This window comes from Aptenodytes patagonicus, chromosome 3 (genome assembly GCF_965638725.1).
Source record: "Aptenodytes patagonicus chromosome 3, bAptPat1.pri.cur, whole genome shotgun sequence".
Lineage (NCBI taxonomy): Eukaryota > Metazoa > Chordata > Aves > Sphenisciformes > Spheniscidae > Aptenodytes > Aptenodytes patagonicus.
Window position 1 is genome coordinate 85365021 of NC_134951.1, and position 27200 is coordinate 85392220.

Below are 27200 nucleotides of genomic sequence, written 5' to 3' on the forward strand. Positions count from 1 at the left end.
AAAGTCAACAGAGCAAATTCTCTGGAACTGGTTTTGTCTGGTAGGACAGAGGACCTTGAACCTGCCTCTGACAGCTGCTATCCACCCCCACCAGACAGGGTCAGGCAACTCAGATTCAGCAGATATTCTAGAGCGAACACAGGTCTTGCAGCAGTATAATAACACAAACAGGCTTCAATGCATTTGCAGTAATTACTTACATTCAAGCTTTACTTTACACCCACAAAAAAGCTAAGCGAGTATTTTATATGAAAGCTGACTATGGGAGACCCAAGTTTCTGCAGATCCACACCCTCCCCCCCCCCCCCCCCCCGCAAGCAGATGAGATCCAAATCTAATTAAGTCCCATAAATTTCTTCCAAGTCTTTGCTGCTCAGTACTCATAAATTCCCACTATGTATTTGCAAGTGCATGCAGCTATCTGCATCGCTGCATGCCTGCAGGCAAGGTACACACGCTAGACTTCTGGGGTTTTGAAACTGAGTTTGCTGTTGTCATTTAGCAGTCTCCCCGCTTCTTCAAAGCATTCAGCAGGCACACAAATGGTACTTTCCAGCCTGATTACACTTACCAGTGTGACTTAGAGATGTGATCTTTCCACTCCTGACCTTAAAGTGGTCAGCACAGCCAGATGTTTTACGTAAGATACAGGCTGTCAGCTAGCTTCCTCTGATTTGCAAGCGTCTTTCTTTTGAAAAACACCCAAGAAAGACTTCATCTTTCCTTGGTGCAGCGTTTGACTTTACTATGCAAAATGATCCCCCTGCATATTGTGCTTAGCAATGTGGTAACTAAAAAAATAAACAGGTCTACACAGGATGGTTGCAAGTGCTAGAAGGCTTCTTCCTCGTTCAATGTAAAACAACGAGGGGGAATAGGCTATTTCAAGACAACACGTCAGAAGTTATACAGCACTGAAGCATGGAAAAAGCCTCAAGGCACTTTGGGACCAGCTCAGTGCTGCTGCGCTTAGGTTTCAGCCTCACACACTGGCAAGAGCAGAACTGAGCACCACGGGTACCCAAGTGCCATGAAAGGTGCACTAAGGCTGGCAGACTCATCCAGAGCTCCAGGTAACTCTTCCTGAACCAGCACAAGATGGACAAGCACATGCAGGGGGGCTTCACAAGAGTTAGAGCAATGGCAGAAGCACAGCCAGCAAGATGCTTCCTTGATGAACATACAGTCATTACGAAGCTCATCGAAAAGCTTAGGGAAATTGTGTGGCATCTCGTATGGATTCGCATCTATAAACTCTACCACCCTTCTGCCATCTTCAAAGGGCTCCTAATTCATTGGGAGACACGTAAAACTGAAGAGCTCCCATTAAACCTTACAAATCCTGTTTGAAGAGGACATCCATTTTGCACCTCACGTACCTGTCAGAAAGTGCTGAAAAAGCTATAGCTGCCTCTGTGTCCGTCATCACTCTCCAGTCAGCCTAAACTTGGTGCTGCGAGGGAGAAATCATCAGGAAAACGATCACCACACCGAGGTTAACTGTAGGCAGTCTAAAAAAAAAACCCAGATCCTTCTCCAGCGCAGAAACAGCTCTGATTTAAAAAAAAAAAAAAAAAAAAACACAACCAAAAACCCAAAACACCAACCCATCAAACACACAACAAAACAAAACACCCCCCAGAAAACCACCAAAAATCCACATGCCCCCTTTATCAGGGGGCATTTATAAATTAGTTGCTACGGAGTAGTTTTTAAGTTACATAGATTACAAATAACCACATAGTTTTCAAGAACCTTTATACATCATCTTTTTTAATTAGATTAGCTTTACAAGCAACTTGAGAGCTCTTTCATAATGAACACTGCTTTTCAAATTACACAACTTTATAGGCAACCTGTAAATGAATCCTGAATTTCTTTGCCTGCTATAGATAAAGGTCTCATATTTTACAGCTGGCTAACATCATGAATAAAAATAGCAGTATGAAGCTTTATCTTTAACCAGGACTAGACACATACAGATCATAAGACAGTTTAAAAAATAGTTTTAAAACAAGGACCTGCTTGGTGATGCTCAAGACCGAATATTCAACCGACATGAAATGAACAGTTTCTAAAGGACATTGAAGAAATGGCTGACCTGATTTGTTGACTTACATGGAGTGAAAAATTAAGCACTTTTTAAACCTGTCTGGCAAGCACAAACCTACAGTGTGATTAGAATTTGATACGCCGTGTAACTGCAGAAGTTTGAATTACAGAGGGACTGAAATGAGTGTAAAGGCTTATGCTTACATTTCTAAAACAAAACCAACCAAACTTCCGTTAAAGTAGTACTTAAAGAAGATGAAGTAGAAGAGGTGGCTTTTTTGCTTGTTTCATTGGTAGCCTAAATGAACTGCAGACCAGACAGTAATGAAGATTTGCACTCCTTGGCCAGGTTGGCAGAGGCACTTACAGTAAAGGTATCCTGTCTGTTTTTCTGGGAAGAAAAGAGGAAAGAGGAAGAGAACTGTAAAGGGCAAGAACTTACTAAAAAAAGGAAAAGCGAAATCAAAACAAAACTGGGATTTCTGTTGGTTCTCCTAAGTGATATACCAATACTGAATTTTTTCCCCCTTCTGTCCGTTTGTTACTAAACAATTAGCTTTTTCATGTTTTACATGAACAATAGTAATCTTTTTAATAAAAAATTACTGAGCTTTCCATAGAAAAGGTCTCTAATTGAATACAAACTATACAGATGCTAAAATGGTCACAAGTTGTAATATATACAGAAATATTTCTGTACACTCACATTGTTTGGCTAAGTAAGGAAATAAGGGACAGATAGAAAACTGCAGTGGGTAAGTTGATCAACCCCCAAACTCCTGTAAATATGAATGCTGTCTTTTATAGGTTTGCTTCTGTTTTCTCAAGCTTTTAAAGCTCAGGAAAAAAAAGAAAGGAGAAGAAGAAGAAAAAAATACTCAGTGTCCAAAACATCCATTTCTTAAAAATAAGAATATCAAAGTTTCTGCACATCTCACATTTATTCTGTGATGTCCCCTCTCCTTGATAAAATGAAAACAATGTAAAAGAAAGTAAATGTTTTCTTACTAAATATATTCCTCAGTATTGACCAAAGGGCAGTGCCTTTTTGGGGAAATCCTTCAGTACAGTGAAAACCTAAAGATGTATTGCACAAGGAGCCTACAGTGATGCACTTCAGCTTCAGTGTGCTGACCATCTCCTTGATCCTATATAATAGATCAAGGTGTCAACTTATAGACCGAATGGGACACCAACATTTGAAAAGGAAATTTAAAAAAGTGAATTTTAGATATTCTATTAACTTATATACAAAGGAAAGGGGGGTGGCAAGCATTCTTTAGAAAAGGGAGAAAGCTCAAAATTTTCTGTCAAGTACGCAAGGAGGTTCTGGGTACCTCTAATAGCCTAGGAAAGCCCTTGTATATTCTTGCAACTTGATGGTATTTACCAGGTCCCCAAAGCCAATGACAGCAACCGATAGTGTCAAGTTCACTTAGTGCCAGTCACTTAACAAAAAAACCAAAACAAAAAAAAAAACCAAAACAAAAAAACCAAACCAAAAAACAAAGAAGAGACAGAAACTTCCCCTCTGTGGATTCAACATACAAAACCACAAACTGAATGTTACTAATAGCAAGATACTGATTTGCTTCTGTTAATAAGGTTCAAGAGGACATAGTCAAAAAAAAACAATACAGCAGCAATCTTTAAAAGTTAAGATTAGTGTGAGATATGATATAAAACAATCAGGTTTTTAGCTGGTAATTAAAGTGCTCCTTTTCTGACTTAAGGTGTAAAGAAAATTAAAGTGATTATCAGTTACTGGCAACCCTTACATTAAATTAGGTCTTTCATGGCAGAGGAGAACAGTATGAACAGTTTTACAAAAATAGATCCATGTTATTTTGGAGAATACTGTAATTTTTTTCTTTTTTTTCAGTTTTTCTTTTTTTTTTTTTAAGACTCAATTTTGATAAACTGTACCTGGTCATACAAAAATTACCCAAAATTCAAACTTTTACCATATAAAAAAAGGGAGAGATGAATTGGATTCAGCTGGATGACAGGTCTGGCAAAATATAAGGATGGACAAATTCTATGTAGGGCACTTATTTATGTCCAGATGCATATGCTGTTTCTTACTGATTGCTTATCTTCTTCACATAAGCAGTCACAGGCCTGGAGTCACAATCACATAGTACAATGCTTCAGCAGTCAAAGAACCTTCTATTTGATGCAACATTGAAACACTGTTTGCTTCTTTATTAAAATGTTGGTTTGTTGTTGATTTTCCTTTATCTTGTTATTCACATTCAAAAGTTAATAGATAGCATCAAGATTTATCAGGGAGAATAGCAGGGGGAGTTGCTAAATCAAAGGCTTATAAAACGTCTTTCCCAACTGAGTCAGAAGGTTTATTAAGTTCAACCCTCACACCTTTTTCACCTGCAGAAATATGAAAAGGAAATCGGTATTATTTTTCAGCATTTATCGAAGTACAGTCTATAGAATTGCTACATCACTTTCCAGATTAGTTTTAAGAGAGTACTTCAAAGATTGTCTAGTACATATGATCTAGCAAGACAGACATTTTCATATACATGCTCTGTATCCTGTGCTCTGTAAAGTTAACGAGCCGCGGTTACCCATCATCTCTGAAAGCGGGCATGTATTTGGCTGCCCAAGTAGAAAACCGGATACTTCGAATCATACGTGCAGTTCTGAAGCTCATCATCTCAGCCTTTATAAAGGTAAGCTTTAAGAATGGCCTACTGAGAATCTGAGGATATTGACCATTATTCTGTATCAGAATATCTGGAGTTTCTGGGTATTTACCTTTGTAAAGAAACTGAGGGATTTTTAAAATGCAACATTCCATTTGACTTGCTGCTAAAAAATAAACAAAACAAAACCACCAACCAACCGACACCTCTTCTGTCCTTTTTTCTAAAAATTGGTAACTTCAGGTACCCCCAAATAAAAGTTTGACTATCAAAACATTAACAGACACAGTATCCCATATTCAAGAAAAATTCACACATTCTGCATGGCTTTAATTAGACTGACACTAAGCCAAAAATGAATAGTTTTCTATTTTATGACATTTTATTCTATAATTTTATATTTTATTGTCAGTAGAAAATAAAAAGCATCTCGCACAATTCTTGCTGTAGATACAGAGCAAAGAATGCAATTTTAATTGTAAATGAAAACTGAAATCGCAACAATATGATAACGTAAATCAATTACAGGGCAAACCGATACTGAAATTTAAACAACCTCTCCAACCCAGCCTTCCTTCCTTAAGTGCCTGCAGTTTAGGGGGACCCTGGAGAGGGAGGAGGGCCGAGTGGAGCACCTCCCCTGCAGACACAAGCCCACCCGAACCACTTCCCTGCACTCTCTCTGGAAGTGCAGCAGCTGAAGCTGCGCGGAGACAACCGAAAGAGCTCCGGTCTGGCAAGGCTGGCTCCAGGGGCTGTGACATGAAGACCGGCTTACAGACAGACAGGCTTCCTGCGGAGACCAGGCGGGCGTTATCCGGCATTCCTGACTGCCCGGGAAGTCACCGTGCCTCGCCGGGTATGCGCCACCGAGCAGCAGGACAGCCTGCCTGGCCGGAGCTGAGGGGCTCCCTGCATTTCTTCGCAAGCCAGGCAGGAGCTTCATTGCTCTTACCGCTCCCGAAATGCACAAAATCACTGGCTGCGCCAAGGGGGACTGAAATAAACTGCAGCTTTCACAGCCGCGAGATAGCTCTGGGGCTACGTATGAGCTTCAGACGCCTAACAGCAATGAAAGGAAACCTCCTTTGGAAATGACTGGCACATGTCTTCAACATCATCGGTTTCAGAGCTCTTGACGAAACCGTGGAGAAACTGGCCCTGTGCATGTATGCACTTGCGGCACACCTGATTTTGGTTTATTTTTAAACTACTGCAACAAACACAAAATCGTGATGGCAATTACAAGCATGACAGAAGTCCTAGGCCATTTCTCCTTATAATGCTAATTGGAACAGGAAAATTAGATCAACTTCCTCTTGAGGGAGAAGCCAGAAAAGGAAAACAGATGCTAGATATGTGGAATTGGAAATGGAGGAAGTAACTCCATTCTTTGATTCCAGATTTTAATTTTAGGCTTTTGTTTTTCCAATATAGAGATTCTAGTCAAGCTAAGTTGCATTCACTTGTTTAATCACTATATTTGATCAAAAGTGTTTCCAGGGCTCTCAGTTCTGCAGTGCCTTACAGTCTCTCATCCTCCACACCTATTAGGGAGACAAGACTAGGGAGAAGCTGTATCCCAAATAGAAAAATACCCAGCAGCCTCAGGTCTCAGAGGAAGTGTGAGCAGGACAAGGCACTGACCTGGATTTCCCAAGTCACTGCCTAGCAGCTCAACCAGTGGGTCACCCTCCCTGTAAAACCTGACTCTCAGTTACACTTGTTTTCTCCCCCTTTTTGTGCACAGGGTAGGCCAAGGAGGTGAGGCTGCACTATTTAGCTATTCTTCCAGAAAAAAAGAACGCGGAAGATATTAACAAGAGATTACCTGTTAGATATTTTACTTTAGCTCGTGCTCTTTCATCTGCATCAAAATACCACACTGTTATTGCGTACCTGGGGAAACGGATGGAAAAACAACTCCTGAACTATGAAGAAAAAAAAACAGTGAAGCACTTGACATAAAACACAACCTAAATGAGATGATACTTCTGCAGTCTGACAGAAGAAAGATTTCATAAAGCATAAAGCAAGCAGGTTTTTTTTTCCATTAGCATGTATTGTCTGAACAGTCATTGAAAGGGTGACACTGATGCTGTAAGTTTATGCTTCTTTTTCTTGATGAGTTGCTATTACGGTTCTTGCCCAGAACCTGTAACAGAATTTTATAACCTCTGTCCGTATCACCTTGCCCTATGACCTCATCTTTTACTTTACTCAGTCAAGTCTGCCACTGAGTCACACTGCAAGAACCTCTTTTTTTGAATATTCGCCATAAGGGAAAATTAACTACCCCTTCTTACACAGCTCCTCTGGTTTTCCCCTGCCCGTAAAGGATTTAAATATGAAATGCCAGCTGTTGAGAAAAGACTCTAAGGAGCTTTAGTAAATGGCATTTCACCCTCCGACTGCTCGGAGCACAAAGGGGGAGGGGAGAGCGGTACAGCCTCCCGAAATGGCAGTTTCAAGTTACTTCTTGCAAAGGTACTTGCGTTATCTCACAGCTCCAGTCAATGTTCAGTGCTCCGGCCACACAAACATGTTGCAACATGGGCAACAGGAAGTCTGGATCAAGGACTCCAATGATTCACCTATTAACGCTGTATCAGGAAACGCCACTCAAAATGTGGGGGCAGTGAATGCAGGTACCTTTAGCATCACCCGCTGTCCTACACTGAGGGATGAAAGAGATACCAAGTTCCCCTTGTGACTCAGACTGGGAGCAACTCCTCTAATACTCCATAGAAAGAAAAGATTTGTGTATCAATGGTCATTTCTGCCCAACAGCCCTCTCCCAACTAGAATGTGGTGGCTTAGTTTGAAAATGACTATTTTCTAACAACTCCCTCCCAACAAGAGGGGACAGAAAACTGAAGTACCTCATCAATCTTCCAGTAACACAGTAAGGTGCTAAGGACAAAGGGAAGGGAGGAGAGTGTAAAGCCATTACAGAGAAATAACGAGGACAACACCCCTTGGCTAAAGTGGGGTCTTCTTACAGCTCTGCGTGCTCCTACCCAGTTCTGTCAAATACACGCTCAGAAACTTCTGGTGTTTCCAGTCCCCCCTCCCACCCACCCAAGAGGATGTTTTCTCCAAAACGAGATCAGACACTGGTACAAACTCAGCAGCACAGCAGAAGCCTAATCAATCAGTAGAAAAAAAAAAAAAACTTCTCGTCATAGTGCAACTGGAACTGTACATGGAAAGACCTGGGATCAGGTCATAATGCATAGTGTAACTCATTTCTCATTAGGATTCACTTATTTCTTGATAAAAGAGGCATCATGCATTATATGGAGAGTCCATTAGTCCTACCTTGTAGCAAATGCTGGCTGTACTTCATGAGGGTTGCGGCGATCAGACCAGAAGAATAGCAGTCTATCAAATTTGGGTTCAATATCAGCAAATTGGGCTTTACCTTCTGGAAATATCCGAAGGATGCCTCCACTTACCTACAAATTAAATATTTAAAACCAGTGCTTGAAAACAATGTCTCATTGTATTTAAAAGTACTGAATATCACATTTGAAAATATTTCAGACACTTGGAACTGAAATAAAACCCTTTATCAGATGCTATAGAAATTACGAATCTACAGCTTTTCTGTTGATACATTTCATTTAACAAAACATTTTACACATTTTTTACTGAGTAATTTCAGAATGCTTGCAAATATTAAACCTCCATTCACGTTTAAGTAAAAAGCTGTGGGTTTAGATTGGTTGTTTTTTAGCTGCGTTAACCTACTCGCAAAAAATGGACAAGACTTACTGATACTACACAGGTGGCTAAAAATATGCCAATGCAGATGAGAGAAACATTGTATTTCACACCTGAGTTTCACCCTTTCCCATTAAAGAGATTGTTTCATTTAACAGCAGCACAAGTTCATGTCATGTTTCTGTAATTAAGATGAGAGAAAGACTAGGAAACTTCAAAGTGAACTTGGAATCTGTATTACTCCTGGTCAATTTAGATCTCTTCCAGGCTTTGAAAAAAACAGTTGGACCTACCTATGCACGCCTAGAAAACAGCACAAGTAGGTGGGGTTAATTAAGTCACTAGGTGGGGTTAATTATTTTTAAGTCACATTAACTTCTTCCTACTGATGGTATTGATGTTGTTAAATCTAACTATAGATAGCCACCATAGGCCTTCATGGGAAAGTCATAACAGTGCAAGTACTAACAAAGTAAATTGATATAAATGACTGTTTTTTAATTGTGATCTAAATCAGTGAACAAGAAGTGACAATTTATATCAATTTGTTCTCCTAAAGAAAGTTTGAGCTTCTTTCTTTGCTAACCAATATACTTGGTAACACATTAATTTGCAATTTAAAATAGATTTTGTAAGAAATTAAATACCTTTGTTCATAAATTAAATATCCAGCTAGTAAATTTTTCACAGTTATTGTGAAAATGCAATTTGCTTGACTTCTACACTCTGCTATGTATTCATTTTTTTCCAGGAGAGAAACTGTAAATCAACTAAAAGTGCCCCAAAGCTGCATTTTAGGATGTTCAGTCCAACCAATGCACTTATATGTGAAGATGCTATCATGGCAAAAAAGGCTAGTAATTTATTTTCTAATTGAAAGATCAAATTTGACATTTCAAAGAGCAAGTCAGAAACAGAAAGCTTCAAGTGCATCCATTTCTGACTCAGCTTTCCAATCTACCAGTTTTATGCGAGTATGTTATCAGTCTCATTGTCTCATCCAGCTCTTATACAAAATGGACAGCACTCAAAAAAAAAAAAAAAGTAAAAGAAAAACTCTCAGCTGCAACCTGTGTTATCCATACCTGGTGCACCCAATTCACAGAAACTGACTGCTTATGTGCTCTTCCGCATGCTACTTCCTAAGTATGACAGAAGTATCAGTAGTTTTATCTTTTTTTCATATACAATGAGAATAAACTTCTCCATAGCTAACTGCAAAGCAATCAAGGAATAAACAAAGCTATCTTCGCATTACTTTCATGCTTTCAATACAGCCAGTTAGCTATGTCCATTCTTCATATCTACCTAATCCCACTGAATCACTAGGAAAATCCTTATTAAAAAGTTACTTTATCATAGTCACTACATCTATGGAGAGTTTCAAGTCACTGGTGGTAAATTCTTAGACAACTAGAACTGTGTTATAAATCCTTATCTATTCTACACCCTGTATCTACAATGATACAAAGACTCGTGCTGCTTTGAACTACAGTGATACAGCAATAACCATAACACTTGGCTTATCTGAAACTGCTCCCAAGCTACAGCATCTTTCTTTTTATAAGCATACTCAATTAAGTAATCTAGTTGAACAAACAGTAAACTCAAGATTCAACACAAATATAAGGAGAAATAAACTAAAAGCAATTATCGCTCAACTATTCTTTATTTACTCTTTGTGTGTGTGTGGGTTTACCATACAAATAACGTACAGTAAGTTGCATAATTAGGTATTTATGAAACTTGGATACTAGCAGATACTTATACGTATAATTAAGAAACATAGATGAAAAACATGGAACTTTCCTTCAATCTCACCGTCAAGGAGGTCCTGCTGGCATCGTTCAAAACCTTGAAAATAAAAGCCTCATCTCTATCTGCTCTCACTAACAGCAGAATCGGGGGGCCAAAGGATACCCACAGTTAACATAATGTAAGAACACAACTAAGGCACAGAAATAAGGACATGAACAAAGACCTGTAGCAGAAGTGCATTAGCAAGTATATGTAAAAAAAAAAGTTATAGAAAGAAATTATTGCATACCTTGGCATCCCAGTCTTTATTAAGATAATATATACATGTAACACATCTTCCGTCTCCATTTGGATTATCAACATGGCGCACATATCCCGTTCCATTGCCTGGATAACAAGCCACCATAGCCTAGAGTCAAAGAATCAAACACAACGATTAATTTTATCTGTGTGTGTGGGAAAAAGTCTACGTTTTATCTGTATTAATTCCTCAGTAATTTTTCCTCAGAAAAATTAAGTTAGAAATAGTGGGAAAAGACTTTTTTAATCTGTGTTTTCTTTCTAGTTGAAAACTGGTTTTGAACACAAACAGACGTCTACAACAAAGGCAATGAAACACATTAAGAGGAACACTGTTAATTAAGGTATGGAAGGTGGGGCTGCTCCCATGTTGTGACTAATCCTTCAGACGTCCCTCCCTTGAATGAAATACAAGAGAGGAAAAATGTCTTGTGTATAATTAAGTAGCATGTGCTTCTCCTTGTGATAAGAATACTCGTTTTCCAGACTCAAGTTCACAGACAGCTATCTTTTTGTCTTTTTTTTTCCTTCTGTGTTTCCAATGCAAAGAATTCCTCCTCAAAAAGTAGCATCAAACTTTATTTTTAGCAGACTTTTTAGACAAGACCATTAGCCCATCTTACTCAATCACTCCAAGTGCATTCTTGGGCTTGTGTTTTGTCCTGTACATAGGAGGTCTTTGAACCTTTGTTGAAACAAGCCTACATGTATAACAAAAACATCCTTTTTAGTCAAGAAGTGAGAAACTGAAAACAGACACTGAACAGTAATCTGCAATAACCTTCTGACATCAAACGATTCCCAGTACAGTAATATATTTAACTTCCCATGCTGCACTTAGCTCAGCTGACTTGAAAGACCCCTAGAAGGTGGTTTGGTTTCTGAGTCTTCAGACATGCGGATGTGCATGTGAAACAAACTGGCCATCTTGCTAACGGATGGCCTGATCAGCTCGATTAGCTATCAGTTCACATGGCCGGTTTGTTGTATGGCACATCCCCATATCTTTATGCATTTGCTGGAAATAGTAATCATTTCAGGTTTTTGAAAGAGATCAGAACAAAGTTTTGCAGGCCAAGTCAGCCACTGCCACCACAGTACTCAGATGTCTGCACTGACAATATCCTATCTGCAAAAAGTCGTAACATGAATTTAAAAGAAAAGCAAAAAAGTGAGTTTCTACCAACAATCCAATACACTACTAACCTCAGTGAGTATCTGCTGTCTAAAATAAAACCTAAAAACTTTTAAACGCAATCATTCCTGTCTAGATTTAGCCTGGTTAAGTTTAAATTTAAAGCCAGACCTCTGGATTGCAAACTCTTTCACCTCTCTTATGTAAAATATCAAAAATAGTTTTCCCAATAAAGTGTTAACTGTGAAAATGTAACCCATCAGATTAAAAGTATTTCAAATCAACTGTTTCAGTACATTTTTTGATTTATACTGATAATTTTAACTTCCCCCCTCTTTTTTAAATGTTAACAAATAAAGCTTTCCACAGTTTGCATTACTTGCAAGAAACTGTGCTTTGAGGAGGCTGAGAAATAGTTTAAAGTACTCGCAGTTCAATCAGTAAAATATTTGTGTATCGCATGTAAGCAGAATGGATTTTGCTATAGCAGCAAACATTTTAAAATCTTTATTTCCATATATACTCTACTAAGGGAAGAAGCAACTTTTTGGTAGCTCCTTCAAGGCAGAAATCGGAGCACAGTATTTGCCAAGCAGTAGCACCATGGTTATAAAAAAACCCTAAAAATTAAGCCAAACTTCATTCACATGAGATGGAAGTGACTACGCTGCATGAAAAGTACTCAAAACTACAAAATTCAAGTATACTTGTAGTTTTGAGATTAGGCACTTCAGCTTCTCGGTCTCTTTACTGTAATCATAGTGTAGTCATCATTACAGGTCTCACATTACATAAACATATTACACGTATCAAGTAATGTGACCTAATATTTGGCAAAGTCATTACTTACCAGTTTTGCTGCAGGAAGATAAACCGACAAGAATCAAAACAGTGAGTTAAAGATACCAAATAATGTAATAAGGGTTCTGTAATTTCCTTTCTTACAGAGAAAAGAGGAACAAAACAAAAGCGAAGCTGGGCTGGAAAAGGAAGATATTTGGTTTCTACTGAAAGCCGGCCTTCTTGAAAAAAGTCCCACGTAACTCATAAACCCTATCAAGCTCTCATGGAGCATGAGCAGTGCTGAAAGCAGATCCAAGTCCAATCCTGTAACAGCATTCCTAATAACAGGAAAGTTTTAATTTAAGGGGTTTTGCTGAGAAGTTTCATGTAAATTAAACCCTGACATTAATTGTTGGTCAACATCTGCGTGAAACAGCTACTAAAACTCACTTAGAATGAAGAAAACATTGAGACCGAGTAGCTAAAGCAATGTCAATTTCTCAGTGAAATCACGAGGATTTAGACTCAGATATGAGAAGGTCTTTAGGCATGTAAATGACCTAAGTATCTGTCACTGAGCTAAAAAACCTAGTGTTAAAAGTTTATGACGGGTCCCACGTCGTCTCTCTGGCCAATACAGGTTTTTTTTCAAGGGTGCACTTGGTTACCATCTGTTCCTCAAAAAGATAATTTTGCAGTTAGAGAAGCATAAATTTGCATCCTATTGCTACATTTTCCTTTAAAAGGTACTGAAATGGGTACTTGTTCTCTTTGCTGAAGGGAAATCAAGAAAGGAATCTTTAACATCAACATAGCTGAAGAAAGAGGACCAGTGGCACTTTTTGGAAAGTCTGGGGAAACACCAGTTGTCATCAACTTCACATAAACAGCAGCCATATTCAATGTCAAACGCGTTTCATACAATCATTTGAGTCTAAAATACTGTCAATGTTTGAAAAAAGCCCTTGTTTTTGACTTTAGAGTCTGAAACTTCTGCTATCATCAACTGCAAGAGACGAGAAACAGTTTTGCTGCGATAACTTATCTAATATGTATTTGTTATAACAGTAAGAATGACTCAGCCTTTAGCGGCAAATTGGAAAGCAAACAAATTTGCGAATCGGCCAGCGTAGCATAATATACATTGCTTTTGCCAGTTAGTGTGACAATTCCCTCTCCCCGGTTGAACTATGATAAGGAAAGTCACAAAACTTAACAATTTACAGGACATGGGAAATATATTGCTTTGTGAAACAATATGAAGTGAGTTCATGTCCAACTGTCATGTACTGCAAGATTACCCACGTGGAAAGGACAAAAAAGTGACCCAGGCAAATAATGAAGTCACATACTTTTGTTGTTTTAACATTTGACAGTATAAATAAACAAGCAAATACATGTATGCCAAGCAGAGAGAAAATTCTGGGGTTGTGGCTTTTTTTTTTTTTTTTTAAAAACACTGTTAATGGCAGTCAAGAGAGCCAGGCATTTGAGACCAGAATGTCCGAGATTCCTTAACATTTTAGACTGTGAACAATAAAGTTGTTACCTCTCCAAAACAAAGAGCTACCTGTCTCATCAGTTCTCCCATAAAAGTAATCGATGAATTCAACTCAAGGCATTACCTGCATTTTCTTAATAGACAAGGAGGTCTCCCCTTTTGTGCTTCTTGGGCATTAAATTTTTAAGCATTCAGTAATCTTAATTTCTGCAAAGAATATATTTAAGTGACACTCTGGATTCGTTCACCCACTGGATTCCTTTGCAAACACTTTCAATATTAGCCTTCTTTAACCCAACAGCATTCTCTCTTAGTCTGAGCACTCATGTCTAGCACGAGCGCTGTCCTAAGACACCCTCTGGAATTCATGAGTAATCGAGAAAGCATGAAAGCGCCCTCGCCACTCTGCAATCCACCCAACTTTTGTCTCTCAAACCGAAGTACTCACACACTTAAGAAGCTGCTGATCACTCATTCACATACGGATGTTCTACTTGCAAATGTTTAACTCTGGAAAATTAACTTTAGGCCATCAGCCCAAACGAACAACATTAAGTTGTTAACAGAAGAACTAATTGAAACCATAGATTTTTTGCTAAGCGTCGGCATCCTTAGTGTGTCAGCCATTACTCTAATTAACAATTAAATGCACGAAGGTAACATCAGAGGGAATAATCCATAATCCATACGGTTTTGTTCACTATGTAAACAGGCATCAGCTAAGACACTCAACCCTGGGAGGCACAGCACATCAGTGCAGCTGAAAACGTGATTTCATTTGGGAGTAGCCTCAACCTCCTTTCACAGAGAAGTATGACAGCCTCACCCATATATAAAGGAAGACTTGCAGGTAAACAGACTGAAGCTTTCTCCTCTATCCTCTCCATTCCTTTCACAGCTGGATACCTGCAAGTTTAGGTATTGTTCCTAAAAAAAAAAGGAAGCAACAATAGCAAACTCTTAGGAAAGAGGGGAAAATACCAGTTACATGACAACGTAAAATTCCTTAAGGGGGGAAAAAACCCCAAACCACAAACATAAAATGGAGAGAGGACATGTGTTCTGTCATATTAATTTATTAATGTAAAATAACTTTATTGTTTAGTTCAGATTAAAGAAAGCTGCATCAGTCAAGGAGATGTCACTTTTGCTGTTTGCTGAAGGAACTGCAAATCTCAGTGAGCAAAACAAGATGTCTAAACGCAAGACTGATGACTTCCTACCAAAATTTATCAGATGCTCTCACAAAGACTTCACTGGAAATCCTCGGCATGGGTCATCTGACAGATTATTCAAAGAAAGAAAAAAAAAAAACCAAACCACACCCACAACACACACCACTGGAATGAAGAAGCAAAGAAAAGAAAAAAAAAAAACAAACAAAGTCTGACCTGTCCCTGTTTGGTCCATCTGTGATGTATTTCTAGTTCAAGAATTTGTTCATCCCTGACAAACCACAGTCCTGGGGAAATACATTTCAGTTTAAGCACACGTCAGTCTAAGATTTTTCACAAGGTGTACAAAATAACAATCAAATTGAAGGAAAAAAGACTGTATTGGTACTACCTCGTGTGAGCAGCCTCAAGATTACCGATTTAAACATGCTAACGTAGTACAACTTGGCTTGGATTCGTAACTCTTCTCCTGCAAATTCTTCACAAGCAGAGACAGAAACTTGCAACAGAAAGAAGGCACGGCCCCCGCACGCACGGAGGCTTTGACTGAGCCCTGAGGAAAGCAGGGCAATCGGAGAAAGACATCTCAAAAGGTGAACCGATGAGTGACTGAAACCAGTGTTATAGACAGACATAACAGGAAGACCTAAAATACACTTCCTAACTCCCAGCTGAAGTCCTGCAGCCCCCACTGCTACTAAACTGAGATAACAACATTTAAACATTAATGAGGTTCTCTCTGCTCACCTGTACCTGAGCTTGTAAAGTTGCAAGTCTCAAATCTCCAAAGGCAAAAAAAAGAGATCGCCGAGTCAGCTTACAAGCTTCGGGGGGGGGGGGGGGGGGGGGCGGGAAGATTGTATCTTCCTTAATAGTTAGCACACTGGCATTTTCCAGGCTGCTCGCCAAGTTAGGTAGGACATGCCTATTCTCAAAATTGTGCCAGTTTAACCAAAAGGTACTGTTTTAAAACTGAATCAGTGAAACCAGTGCAAACACCCTTGCAGTCCTTCAATCTTATGTAGGCCTAGCTTCCATTAACTTAATCTAACTGCTTATTAGGAAAATAAATTAGGAAAATAAAACTGGGTTCAAATCTAAGAAAGTATACAGAGTTGTACACTGGCTTAAACAGGATATTAAAAAAGAAGTAAAGTTTATCTAATGCTTCTCTGAATATAAACAATTATCTTCAAGCCTAAACCACCTGCATTCTGTTAAAAAAAAAAAAAATTAGTATGAGCACATCCAAGCTATGTTAGTGCTTCAAAGCACTAATAGCTCCTCTAAGGTTCAACATGACACATTCTAACAGTTTTGATACCAAAGTCTACTACAAACTTAAAAAAAAGAGTCAACAACCTAGAACAAACAAACCAAAAAAATCCCCCAGATATACCTAATGGAGGCTTCCCAAAGAAGGTAGATGAAAAGCACTGTCACCGGGGGCAGAAAGTTCTCTCTTAAAAGCCTAGGAGCAAACACAACACTCGACTTCGCAGCTGAGAAGGGTTTAAAGCATACTTTGATTTGTGTCAGCCTAAATCTGTCTGTGTTATGATTAAATAAGTTGACCAATACACTTCAGATTCAATCAACTGTTGAATAATGTAAAACGTGTTTGTAAAATTGGATGGCCTCCATGGATAACTCCCCATTCCCTCCAAGAGAAGCAGACTGGTAACTCAGTGTTTTGGTGCTGTACAAAACTTTGACAGAGAAGTCAATCAAGACAAATTTTAAGAGTCTGGTTTTAATTTAACACCATAAATGCTTTGAAATTAATAATACCATTTAGAAAATAAGTACTTCGAAACTTTTCTTCCCCAAGATGGGGCGGAACTTTCTGCTCTCACGTAAGACTAGTCAGCTTACTAGTTTCATCATTAACCATTCAGAAAGAGGGCAAAGAAGCAACAGCTTTAAAAACTAAAAATAACACAAACAAATTACAACAGTGTACTAAAATAGTAAGAAGTTAAGTCTCATTCAGCTACATCACTTAAAATATATTCTGACAGTAGTTTGTGCACACCAGATTTCCAGAGCCAACCACATGACACCAGCAGGCACACTGATGGATGACACGTGAAGAAGCGTGGTTACCTATTTTAAGATTATTACATACGATCAGTGAATTTGTTTAGTTGTGTGAGATCTACTGCATCAACTGAACTTACATTACCTTAAAAATAAAGCATGTACGCTAGTCCAAACTTCAAAGCCGGAGACTTTTTATACTTCTTAATACCAGGAGAGGCTAGGGAGGAAGAAACCCTAAGGATTAAGGATGGGCAAGGGGTGGTTGTTTTTTGTTTTTATTTTTAAATAAAACCTCACTGTAATATCTGCGAAAGTGAATGGCTGAGAGATTTGCCATTTAAAGAATACCACTCATCATTACTATCATTCTTCCCTCAAAACTATACATACTGAGAAGCCTGGAACTTCTTCCCTATAGAAGATAATAAACTGTACATGATAGTTTTGCTAAATACTAGGAGATATATATAAAAAGGAACTGGTTTTAGTTATTTCATTTCTTACTTAAAACTGTAATTTTGTTTCTGCTTTAAGGAGCAAAATAACCATATAACTGAAGTTTAGCTTGCAGGAAAGAGATCTTTATATAAATTTTAATGTTGTGCAACTGCATGGTAATAGGATTGCATGTTTAGTACTACAGTTAGCCAGATACTTGAAGGTACTTGTGTACTGTAAGCATCTTAAGTTTACTGCACCTACATGAACATTTAGTGAAGTGTCCAAGTCAAGGTCTCAGCTACCATCTCTAGATTTTAACCACAGAAGGATTTACTGCCATAAACAGTATGTTGAGGAAAATTATTTTTAAAATAGTTTTTAATGATATTTGCAAGGGGACATACATGATTCAGCATGCCCACAGCATTCCAAACTTGACACCATACACTACAGCATTCACTCCTACTATTAGAGACCAGACAATTCTTTGAAAATATTTACAAATTAAAAAACCAAAAAACTATGCACTGAAATGCTAATAGACAAAGCACTGCTTTAATTTATATTAACACTGCACAAAAGTCTGACTAAGGTTTAAAGCTGAATAGCAACGAACAGCCTGTAATACACTTTCAAGTCACCTACAATTTAAATACAAGAAATGCTGACTCTGCCAATACTGCTTCACATATAAACTGTCTCCATCCAAGCCCTTCTTTACAATCCCACCATCACACTGTAACAGGGCCTCTCTCCCAGCTCGTATAAACAACACATGGGGTTTTTTTGGTTTTAACCAGATCACCCAGTGCATCCAGTTCAAACGTAAGTAGGCATTATACAAATGTATTGGTGTTCCAGCTGTGTCAGGTTCCCATCAGCGCCCGGGTAAAGCCTTGAGGAACAGCTGTGGCCACACAGAGTTAAGGGCTGACCATAAACACCACAAGCAAGGACTGCTGACGTTGGCATGTGAGTCAGAAAAGTGACTCCAAAACCCACCCCTTCCATGTATGTCCCAGCAGAGCCATCCACAGTTATTTCAGGTTAAGGAGGCATTCTGCCGCGTTGGGGAGGCTGCGCTGGCTCGATGCAACTGCTGGAGGAGGGCGGCTCAGGAATGCGATGTATTTGCTCTAGGAGTACGTGGCCACGCGAGCATGAGAAAGATCTGAATGTACCCAACACTGACTCCAGGCAGCGAGAAACACCTGAGGCCCATCCTCGCCTAGTCGATGCAAAAGCCCCACCATCATCTTAAATGCCAATTCAGCTGACTCTACAGCAAGTTTACACTCATGGCAGCAACAAGATCACCTTTAGGTTAGGACCTCCTGCAGAGAGTAGAGCTCCCTGGTGCTGCTCCAACAGGCTTTTCCCCACTCTCCCCATCGGTCGCAACCACTTATGCCCCAAGAGACCAGCGTGATGGAAAAACACATCACCCTCACACCTTGGGAAAAATAAAAAGTGTTGCATTACCAACTATCAATTGATTAAAAGGAACCCATCTGGTTTGTTCCAAGTCCATTTATACTTAGCATTAGGGAACTGCTACGAAAACAACCAATCCAGGCAAAAAGTTACCTACTTTCCTCTTTGCCACTATTTCAATTAAAAAAAAAATATTTTATATATTCATCAAGTTATTCACCCTTCCTAAAAGGCAAGTAGGCTTCTCCACAGACAGGCCCTTTTCTGTGAACAACAACTAAAATACCTGTTGATGCTACCTGTCAAGGCTCCTGTCAATCACCATTGCTGTGATTATCTGTAACTCGACAAGTATTTGTGACCAAAAAAAAGATATAAATAAAAAAATATGCAAGAACATAATTGATGAAAAACTTTGCTTCAGCCTGCAAACCCTGAAACAACTCAAGGATGTGAACTCCTCATCATCTTAAGCAACAGCAGTGGAAATTGCTGATGGACAGATGATGTACAGCGAAACAAAAGGAAGATGAAGAAAGAGAAGCAGACACCAGAAGGAACAGCAGCACTGACAAAAGTCTGCACTACTGGAAGGGGGAAAATAACGCTGAGTGCCATGAGAACTAAGGAACAAGTGGAACAACAATCAATTCTGCAAAATGCTAGATTCCAGATTTCTATATAAGAAATCAACTTCCCTTTCAAGTCAGCAGGCAATCACTTCAGATTTCAGGGTTGGCAGACATATATTTTTCAGCCATAGAACATATTTTAAAATGAAATTTCTACATCATTACTGAAAATAAACAACAGATCTTCTAAAACATGCATCTGTTGTTGTACACTAACAGTGGATAGTAGTTTCTGAATAGGAGACAGCATTTCAGGAAATTACCCGAGGGCAGCCAACTGATCTACTAACTTCTATTACGTATTGTAAATGGCCCTGTATCTTTACACTAAAGATACTACAGATCCCAGAACTCACTTTGTATCCTCTCTAAGTCTTCACCTGATCTGAGATGTGCAACCAAAGAAGAAAACCAATTTTGAAGCCAGAGGAAGGCTGAAGGGAAGAAGAGGAAGAGGAGGAGCGGGTAAGAACCCGTGGATGGCAGAGGCGCTTGCCAAACATGCGCTGCAATAACAAAGGGAGCAAGTTCCACAGCATGGGTTTTAATTGTGACTGCCCTGCTACTAACCCCATGAAATCAAGCTGCAAGCGCTAACGACTGAGATACCCCAACAGGCCTCAGCTATAATTGCTTTTCTGTGTCCTCCGGTCCCTTAATCAACCGCACTACAAAACATCTCGGACATCAGAGGTTACTCTCAGCACACAGAATTGCAACTGAAAGTAAGAAAAAAGCCACCGCTCCATGCACGGCACAGTACTATCACGCTCACATCCACCCACTGCGTGCAGAAGGCTGCTCACATAATCTGTCTTCCAGATAAAATGTTCACACAGAGTGGTCTTGCAAAAAGCTAACTAGAAACAAAAAAAAGTAAATTCAAATTGCAGGTGCTGTAACAATTGATAACTGCAGTGTTCCTAACAAAATTCTTCCATTAGTTCCAAATGGAATTGACTTATTTCATGTTTCAAATAAGTACCTAGTTTTTGCTGAGGGGTGGGTACACACAGAATTATTATATATGAAGATCTAGCTTATATTTAATTATAAATTCTTCAGGGAAAGCACTGGTTTTGTATTGTTTGTTCCTGTAAGCAAAATGGGTTTCAAGTCTATAGGCAGTAACACATAATGATATTATCTGGTTACTTAAAAACTGTTTAAAACTAAATTCACAAATAGGAAAACAACAGAGCTTAGGATGCAATCTGAAAACAACACAGCCCAGGATGCTCAAGAGGAGCCAGCAGTGTACCGTGGCAGCTGGGAAGGACAACAGCATCCCAGGCTACGCTACCAGGAGCGGAGCCTGTAGATTGAGGGAGGTGTCAATCCCCCTCACCCAGCACTTGTTGGTCCCCAGCCCGTATCACTGCACAGGACTCCTCCAGGTGCAGGGCTTTGCATTTGCCCTTGCTGATCTTCACAAGGCTGCTGTTGGCCCATGCCTCCAGCCTGCCTGTATCTCTCTGAATGGCAGCTCTGCCCTCAGGCGTATCGACTGGTCCCCCAGCTTGGCACACACACAAACCCTCAAGCGCCAGTAAAAAGACTATAATGTATTTTATTCCCAGGATCAATACAAGCAATGCTATGCAGCTATCAGCAAGACTACTGAAAGTTACTCCAGAAAACAAGAATTTTCTTCCTCTGTAAAGGCAACCTCAATTAAGGGTTCCAAAGCCAAGATAACTCTTCTTTGCAAATGAAGGACAGCTGATGAAAAAAAGTGTAAGAGGTTTTTCAAAGGGAGAAACCTCAAAGGGACTCCATCTTCCTATCACTGGCAAATTCTGTTCTTCACCGAGCCCCTGAAGAATTCCTTCACTCCCTCTGGAAAGCTGTACCCAAACTGGGGGGGAGAAAAAGGAAAAAAAAGTGTTTTGGAATTTTCCCTCATTCTAAGGCAATTTTTCTCTGGGGTTTTACTATGGACCTACTACCAGTTGAACTGTAGAAGCTGAAGCCTCAATGGTGAGGAAGGGTCATTTCTTACTAGCTTTGTTTTTCAATGGATGTACGTTTGAAGTAGCAGGATATGTGTTTAGAAAGACTAAGAGGCACAGTAAAAAGTAAAAATCAGAAGCAACACCTCTGCAACATCCATGTTGCTACACGAGAAGACAAACTGAAAGTAAAGGTAGTTGATAGTATCTTCATCTACATTTTTTGTCCTGTAGAGGAATATTATTTTCCATGTTTGCAAGGCTCTTTATAAAGTTATAGGACTAAATAGGTAAAAATAATGTATGTTTATCTTATTAATGCCTATATAGCCTACAATATAACTTTGGCATAGCCTTTGGCTCATGAGAGAGACCACTCCTGTTTTCTATTTTCGCTGAGGAAAATGACAAAGTCAAGACTCCAGTCTAGGAACTCCTGTGTTGTTCTTGAGTCCGTGCCAGGTGTTAGGAGGCCTTCAGGAGTCACTACATGTCATTTTCTCCAAGTTATAATGGAGATCTAATAAAAATTTACTCGAGGCATTAATTTTAATGCAAAAATTAGATATTTTGAAGTATAAAGCATTTTAAACATGGATCTTACTCCCGAGGCATTCCAAAGTACTGGAACAGGCAAAGCAAATAGCAATAAAATAGTAAATTGCAATAGGAATTTCACTACAGCAAACTAACCTCCTTTCAGCGAAAAATGGGAGTTACCAGCAGGATCCCCACAGGACCTGTACTTTTCATACGTGACCTGGGAAAAGGGGGCGAGCAGCAGAGTGGCAATGTTTACATGCAGTATGGATATATGTTGCATAATCCATCCTAGCCCTGACTGCAGAAAGATGCACAGAAGGGTAAAATGATACCAAGTGCCTAGACAACAAAATGGCAGGTGAAATTCAGTAAAGAGTAAGTGCAAAGGAATACTCGGGGGGGGGGGGGGGGAAGCCTCCTTATACACAGTGATGTCTTCTAAACTGGATAGCATCACTTTAGAAAAAAACATAGTACCTACAGGCAGTTCTCCTAAGAACATCATCTCAGCACAGCAGCAGAGGCAACTGAAGTGTCATAAATCACTAGACAGGGAAAGGCGACACAGAATACACCACTATGCCAGCATACAAATTCATGGTGTACTTGTACATTAATACTGTAATTCTGGTTGCCTTAAAGAGGGATTAGCAGAACCAGAAAAGCAAAAGCTGCACAGAAGGGTGGCAGGAATGACCAGAAACGTGAAACAGTACTCATCTGAAGAAATACTAAAAAGACTACAATTCTTCAGTTTAGGAGGGAAAGTGTGTCGGCTGAAAAATATATGGACGAAAACGCCAGACTTCTAAAACCATAAAAAGTAAAACTACTGGGAAATGAGTTTTCACAATAGAGAGTCTAGGAGACACTGAAATCACCAGGCAGTAGGTTTTAAACAAAAGGAAGTTCCTTTTCCATCTAATCAAACTGCGGGTCTCGTTGTTACAGGATGTTGCAGAAGCCAAAAGTACAAATGGCTTTTAAAACAAGATTACCTAAATTAATGGCAAATATGTCCATCCATCTGTGTGTATTACGAGCAGTGGTCCAGATGCAACCTCTGGCTCAGAGTTCCTGAATTGCCAGAAGGTGGATGGTATATAAAAGCGTCAGTTTATATACATGTCAAAGCTTTATATACACACCAATTATTGATTATTTACAACAATGACATGATGGTATGAACATAGATGACAAATACTTGTGTGAAACGGAGACACCCAATAAGGAAGAACTCCCATCTAGCCAACATGAGAAGGCAACTTGCTAGAATCTGAAACTAATTAGCCAGACTGCAAAAACAGTGCAAGTTTTTAGCAGAGTGGGTCATCAGCATTTTGAACAGTAACAACAGCATTTCTAATTTTTTTACAGTAAGACTGGATACTCTTCAAAAACACATAGCTTTAACCTACAATTCAGGGATGGCCTAGCATCTAGTTCATACAGAAGGTCACTTCAGATGAGCACAACTCCATCTGGCTTCAATTTGCGACTAGATATAGGGCACGGATGATCAAACTGGCATCTCCCGAGAGGCACGCGGCTCTTATCTTTCGAATGCAGTCCTTGCAGAAGATAGTGCATCAACAGGGTGCCTGCAACTGCTGAATACCTGGCAGAGAGCAGCAACTGAGGCAAGCCTAGTCCTCTGCACCCCTGCCAGGGGCAGCCCGCCTCTCTCGGCACCTGCTCCTTCTCCCTTCTCCTCTCTCTCAAAAGCAAAGGAACCCACCACTGCAGACCGAGGTCTCCACAGGAGCACAGACAGGAGGAAAGCGGGCAGGAGCAGCAAGTACGTGTGGGGAATACAGATGGAAGAAGAATGGCTACAAGTTAAAACAGGGGGTGAGGACTCTAACTTGAGAGCTGCAGGTTTTTGATTTATACAACAGCCTAACAAAATATATGACCCTGACTCTTACTTGTTCAAAGGTTCCCTCCTCACACTTCTCTGATACTGTTTTTAATGTTAAGTGGGTGGCATTTTTCTTAAGTAAAATAAAACTAAAACATACTGAAAATAATTTTGTCCCGATGTTTGTTACAAATTTGCTACATAAAGTAAAAATATGGGAAATATTAAAGTAAAGCACTTTTTGGTAGTTTGTGGCTTTGAAACAGCGTATTTCACTTTTCTGTCTGTCTAGCAAAGAAAGGATAGCTATCCCTGGTGCACTATGCCCTCTCACTATAGAAGAGGTCCCAAAATCATATATAACTTTAAAACAATTTTGGAAAGAAAGTACGAGCCCCCTTATAGATAAATAATTGATTTTAATTTCTTAAACTTTTGCTTAAATCAGTCTTGTGAAGTGTACACATGCTTTAAATCAGCAAGCTATCCTAGCACAGGACTGCATAATGGGCATATGCACGTATGAACTGTAAAACAGGCAACATGGGAGAAAACAGTGAAGAGGCAGCAGCACAGACTGTAGTACAAGTGACCACCCAGATGACCAAAAGGGATTCAAGCCAGGAATATTTCAAGCTGTTACATTACATACATATCTGACCACAATGTTCCTTTAAGAAGCAAATGACCACTAGTAGGAAGACAGACGTCTGGTCACTTGACTCAGAGATGCAATAAGCAGGACGTACTACTGACTGTGCCATTGCTGGAAAAAAACCTATTTTAACAGACTGCAAAAATTGGTTTGTTTTGTATCTCCTCCACTCCAAACTGCAGTATTTTTTTTTTTCCACAGGAGGGCTGAGGTTGGCAGGCACCTCTGGAGATCATCTGGTCCAGCCCCCTGCTCAGAGCTGGGTCACCCACAGCAGGCTGGGTGACCAGCAGTCGGGTTTCGAGTATCTCCAAGGATGGAGACTCCACAACCTCTCTGGCAACCTGCTTCTCCGTTTGACCACCCTCACAGTGGAGAAAGCGTTTCTTACGTTTAAATGGAATTTCTTGCATTTCAGTGTGCCCACTGCCTTGACACTGGGCACCGCTGAGAAGAGCCTGGCTCCCTCTTCTTCACTCCCACTATCAGGTATCTGTACACACTGGTACGGTCCCCCCCATGCCTTCTCCCCTCCAGCAAAAACAGCCCCAGCTCTCTCAGCCTCTCCCCATATGACCTGAAAAAGCAAATCCACTATTATGAAGAGTGCTACTGACTGGCTGATGCTCTGTCATATAGGGGCTAAAGGAGACACAAATAAGGTTAAGCCAAACAGAGGTACTATTAGCCAACATCTATTTCACTGGGCATCATATAATATGCTAGCTGAAACTGAGTCAGTTTAAGATGCCCTTATCAACTGGCCACAGTTTCCTTTCTCACAGCAGCAGGGCTGCGTGCCAGCTGCCTGAACAACAATGCAGCAACCGCTGGAACTGGAAGGGCCCGATGCCTTCAGCCAAGCACAGACCACACGCTGTTCGAATACAGCAGAAGCTGTTGCAGGAGCTTGGCGTCCACGGCAAGGATTAGCCGCTTGAACAGATGCCTGAACAGGATGGAGAGCAGCAACAAGAAAGATACGTTATTAACCAACTATAAACTGCTTTGGAAACCTTTCACGTTGCATCCCTGGACTTTTTCATAGCGCAGAGAACTTAAACATATGAGGATTTCTGCCTCAAAAGTAGTATGGACCAAGTTTTTGATCTATAGCAATTTAAATTCCACATTATCACAACAGTCAGGTTAGTCTATGATTGTAACTTTTTGGTTTAATTTGACTAGTAACTTCAGGACTGTTCTAACTATATAGCTGCAGACTCCTGAACTACACAAGCAGGAAGATAACAGACCCTGGCACACCAGAAGGTCAGCAAGCCACAGCAAGAGTGCGCCCAGCAAAGAAACCTGCAGCCTCTGCCACTTCACCAAGAATTTCGAGCTACCAACAGAACAAAGTGATGTGAATTGACAATACAAGCTCCTCCTGTAAACAGATTTAAAATATCTTTATATAAAAAAAACAAACCACAAACCAAGCAAATACATATAAGCCCCTCAAATCTTCAGCCAGTTTATTGCATTTTAAAACTTCTTACAGTCATCTGACAACCAATGCAACAAGTCTTCCACCCTGTTAGGACCAAAAGGGAGAACAGCTTCTTGAACTCCCTCACTGTGTTTACCTTTGTATCATTTTCAACATAATGCTTGTTTTTGCTGAAACAAGGCAAGGCAGTCTCAGGCTCTGCTCTCGCAGCAGCAGGCTGGGGCCACATAGCAGCATCTCCTCAAAGTTGTACATCATTTGTACAGTCCAGAATGCTTCACGGTCAAACTACGTGCTCTGAGCTGGTCTGACCCTAAATTAATGTGTAAAATTAATCCTCAGGTATAAAATAGTCTTTTTCATTAGGCCCCATTAATTACCCTACAGGTATAGCCTTCATCTCTTTGTTAGAGCACTATGCACACAACATATACATAACCACCCTACCTTCACACACAACGTCCATGTAGACGTGCAGGCATGCACATTTCTACCCGATTCCTATTTATAACATTATATGCTAACAAAAATACTCTTGAGTAGTTTTAAGTTAAATACCAAAGAACAAGAAAGTCTTCAAGTGTAAGCAGCTGTTACGTGCGTAAAAGCATTGCTCTATTTTTGACAGACACTGCCCTGGAACAGTGAGTGAATTCGCTTTCAACCTGAAGCTTATGACTGCCACTTACCAGCTAATTCTGGCACAAGCCTGCACTGAAAATATGCTTGATCAGCTATCGTTAACCAACCATCTTCAGAAACTGGAAGGAGTTTACAAGGATTTAATGAGCACCGAATGACTTTTTCAAAAGGCCAAAGACCAGCATTAGTCCTCCTTTTGAAGGGTCTAAGTAGTAAGTCACAAATGTGGAAAACAAAAAGGGTATCATAAATAATGATTACTCCATTCAGTAGTAGCTGCAAAGTCAAATAACTTTACTCTTCTGTTCACTGAAAATATTGCTTTCAAAGTGTTATTTCCTTAGTGCAGTGTAAAAAACCATGCCAATGATTAAAGATCTTGTATTGATATATTCCAAGTAAGTTTATTTCCAAAAAATACTTGCACAGTCCTGGGATTGTCCGCAGT

General features: G+C 39.7%; 1 protein-coding gene across 1 annotated transcript in view; it reads right to left on the reverse strand.

Annotated features, from left to right (window-relative positions):
- Positions 1-1756: 1756 nt before the first annotated feature.
- Positions 1757-27200, reverse strand: part of EGLN1 (egl-9 family hypoxia inducible factor 1) — a 35176-nt gene continuing 9732 nt past the window's right edge. Inside the window, exons 2-5 of the mRNA XM_076334110.1 lie at positions 10492-10611; positions 8040-8176; positions 6550-6617; positions 1757-4440 (exon numbers count right to left, since the gene is read on the reverse strand). Coding sequence (XP_076190225.1) covers positions 4376-4440; positions 6550-6617; positions 8040-8176; positions 10492-10611 — 390 coding nt within the window. The 3' untranslated portion in view covers positions 1757-4375. The remainder of the gene's footprint in view (positions 4441-6549; positions 6618-8039; positions 8177-10491; positions 10612-27200) is intronic.